This window comes from Nannospalax galili, unplaced genomic scaffold (assembly GCF_000622305.1).
Source record: "Nannospalax galili isolate Female #2095 unplaced genomic scaffold, S.galili_v1.0 scaffold225, whole genome shotgun sequence".
NCBI classification, from domain to species: domain Eukaryota; kingdom Metazoa; phylum Chordata; class Mammalia; order Rodentia; family Spalacidae; genus Nannospalax; species Nannospalax galili.
The window spans coordinates 1,653,841-1,656,963 of NW_008352653.1; the positions used below are offsets into that span (position 1 = coordinate 1,653,841).

The window sequence follows — 3,123 nt, forward strand, 5'->3', positions numbered from 1 at the left end:
GCTGGGATTAGTGCACCACCACGCCCAGCTTTGTTATTTTATGTGTATGTGTGTATTGTCTGCATGTAGGTAAGTGCACCCCTGTCGTGAAATGCTTGCGGAGGACAGAAGAGGCTGTCGGATCCCCTGGAACTGGAGTTACGGACAGTTGTTAGCTGCCATGTGGGTGCTGGGATTCGAACCTGGGTCTTTTGTAAGAACAGTCAGTGTTCTTAACTTCTGAGCCATTTCTCCAGCCCCGACTTGGCATCTTTTAAGAGATGGTTCTATATTTTGAGTATTTTTCTGAAGGAGATGACTCAGTGTGCATTCACTTCTTGAGTCTGATCTGAAAAAATCTAGGGGTTTCATCCTTATAGCATTCTCTAGCTTTGGATTTAAAATTGTCTATAATCGAATCTTTACTTTGAGAAGTTACTTTCTCCGTTAGTTATCCTTTAGTAAAGTGAAATATACCTATGAGATACATATTTTTACCTAAAAACTAGAGCTAATATTATTTGTTAAGCACTTAAGTTCAGAGTGGTAATATTTTTATCTAAGTCATTAGTTGCTTTATTAATACTTTGTATCTTACAAGAGAAGGAAACAGATCCAGAAAGATTTAAATAATTTTCTCATAATTAAAGTCATCACATAACCAATTAGCAACTGTAATTTGCAGTGACCTTATGCCTTACAAAGTGGTTAAATTTTAAAGTTGGTTTCTAAGACAAAACTATTGGACCCAACATTACTTACATTTTTTTTGTTTGAGAGAGGGTCTCCTTGTAGCCCCAGCTGGTCTGGAATTTGCTATGCAGACCAGGCTGGCCTCAATCTCATAGCAACATTACTTTTTTAAGATCCCTAATATTGTCCATAATTGTGTTGTCTTTCAAGGACTCCAACATATTTGGCTTTTCTTTTATTTTAGGCATCGATTAATTTTTGTTAGAAAATTTTCTTTTCTTTTTTTTTTTTTTTTTTTTTTTTTTTTTTTTTTTTTTTTATACATCTGAGACAGGGTCTCCCTGTAGCCCCAGCTGTCCTGGGACTCACTATGTAGACCCATGCCCAGCCAGGGAAATAATTTGATGGATATGTTTCCTGTTTATAACTCAAATCATCTTGTTATCCAGAACCTTCAGAGTAGACTGATGGTTCTCCTATCACAATTGGAGGGCCTGGGGTTCTGTTGTCATACTGTGCTCCCTGAAGCATTACTTTGTCTCCTTAAAGACCCTGCTGTTTAATCTGGAAAGCCTTTATATCAGTGGCCTTAGCCTTTCTTTTTCCCTAGGTTGTCCGCACAAATCAGTGTGCAGGAGAATTTGTCATCACTTTCCCCCGTGCTTACCACAGTGGTTTCAACCAAGGCTACAACTTTGCTGAGGCAGTCAACTTTTGCACTGCTGACTGGGTGAGTCTGGAGTGTGGTGGGCTGGTAGGAAGAAGCAGAAAGATTGTGGGGAAGCCAAGGCACCACTGCATTGAGATTTGGCTATATTTAACCTTGAACCTGTCCACAGCTGCCAGCTGGGCGCCAGTGCATTGAGCACTACCGCCGGCTGCGAAGATACTGTGTCTTCTCTCATGAGGAGCTCATTTGCAAGATGGCTGCCTGCCCTGAGAAGCTAGACCTGAACCTGGCAGCGGCTGTGCATAAAGAGATGTTCATTATGGTACAGGAGGAGCGGCGTCTAAGAAAGGCTTTACTGGAGAAGGTAGGTTCTCTGTCAGGCATCCTAGCCTGGTAGAGATTGGAGAAGACAGGTGATTTCGAGGGGTAGGTGTAGCCTTTATTATTGGAGTATAGTGAACAGAACTAGGTGCACCTGTTCTATTCTCAGTGCTGCCATTTACTGGCAACCTTAGGCCAATTTACTTCACTGAGGATGAGCTTTATTATCTGAACAAATGAGAATTATGTTTGTCTTTTTAGGTAGTTGTAAGGTTTTTTTTTTTTGGTCTTTTTGAGACAGGATCTTCCTGCAGCCCCAGCTGGCCTGGAACTCACTATGTAGACTAGACAGGACTTGACTCACAGAGACCCGCCTGCCTCTGCCTCCCAAGTGCCGGGACTACAGGCGTGCGCCACCATGCCCAGCAAAAAATAATAAGATTTGTTTAAATGTATATAATGCAATCAAAAAATTTTTTTATATTTATTATTTTTATTTTATGTGTATGAGTGTTATGCCTGCATGTAAGTAAGTGCACCTGTGTTGTGCAATGCCTGCGGAGGACAGAAGAGGCTGTCAGATCCCTTAGAACTGGAGTTATGGACAGTTGTTAGCTGCCATGTGGGTGCTGGGATTCGAAGCCAGGTCTTCTCCAAGAATAGTTAGTATTCTTAACCACTGAGCCATCTCTCCAGCCCCTCAATCAAAAAATTTTAAGAAAGATAGGTATATGAAACCCCTGCTGCTGATTCCTTTAGACTTTATCAAGTTATTTAGACTATAAGTGATAGCCTCACTTTCCTACTCTATAAAATGGGAATAAATACTTAGTTTGCAAAGTAGTTGTAAAACTTGAGTGAGGTGATGTTTGTAAAAGAATCTATTACTACCCTTGTGGTGTAGTAGCTGCTAACAGTAGTAGTATGAAGAAAACGATTGAAACATGGAATATTTCTTAGGAAATGCTATTTAATTTATTTACTTATTGAGGCTTTTGGGAGTTTTTGATCTTTCCTTATCCTGAGTGCTGAGAATATAGGCATGCACCACTGTACCTGGGATATTTTCTTCAATCCAAATGGTTCATTAACTGTAGGGTAATGTGAAGTAGAAAGTAGTCCTACTTTAATAAATTTCTCATGTATCAGTTGTGTGTGTAGCTGAGTAGATATTGCCACCTTCAAGCTCTGTACCTGTTTGGTTAGGGAACTAATATAGTGAGAATCCTCAGTAAGGTGATGGTAGAGATTTAGGGGTATAGGTCAGTAGTAGAGTGTTTGCCTAGCATGTGCAAGAGATGGTTTTCTTGGCATCTTTTTTTTTTTTTAATATTTTATTTGGGTTTTTTTTGGGGGGGGGTTTGTTTTGTTTTTTGTCTTTTTGAGACAGGGTCTCCCTGTAGCCCCAGACTCATTATGTAGACCAGGCTGTCCTTGAACTCACAGAGATCCACCTGCCT

General features: G+C 40.3%; 1 protein-coding gene across 9 annotated transcripts in view; it reads left to right on the top strand.

Moving 5' to 3' along the window:
* Positions 1-3,123, top strand: part of Kdm5c (lysine demethylase 5C) — a 45,795-nt gene that overhangs the window by 32,564 nt on the left and 10,108 nt on the right. For all 9 annotated transcript variants that reach the window (XM_008849698.2, XM_029554374.1, XM_008849700.3 and 6 more), the window contains 2 exons: positions 1,283-1,402; positions 1,512-1,706. In XM_008849698.2, the coding sequence (XP_008847920.1) occupies positions 1,283-1,402; positions 1,512-1,706 (315 nt within the window). The remainder of the gene's footprint in view (positions 1-1,282; positions 1,403-1,511; positions 1,707-3,123) is intronic.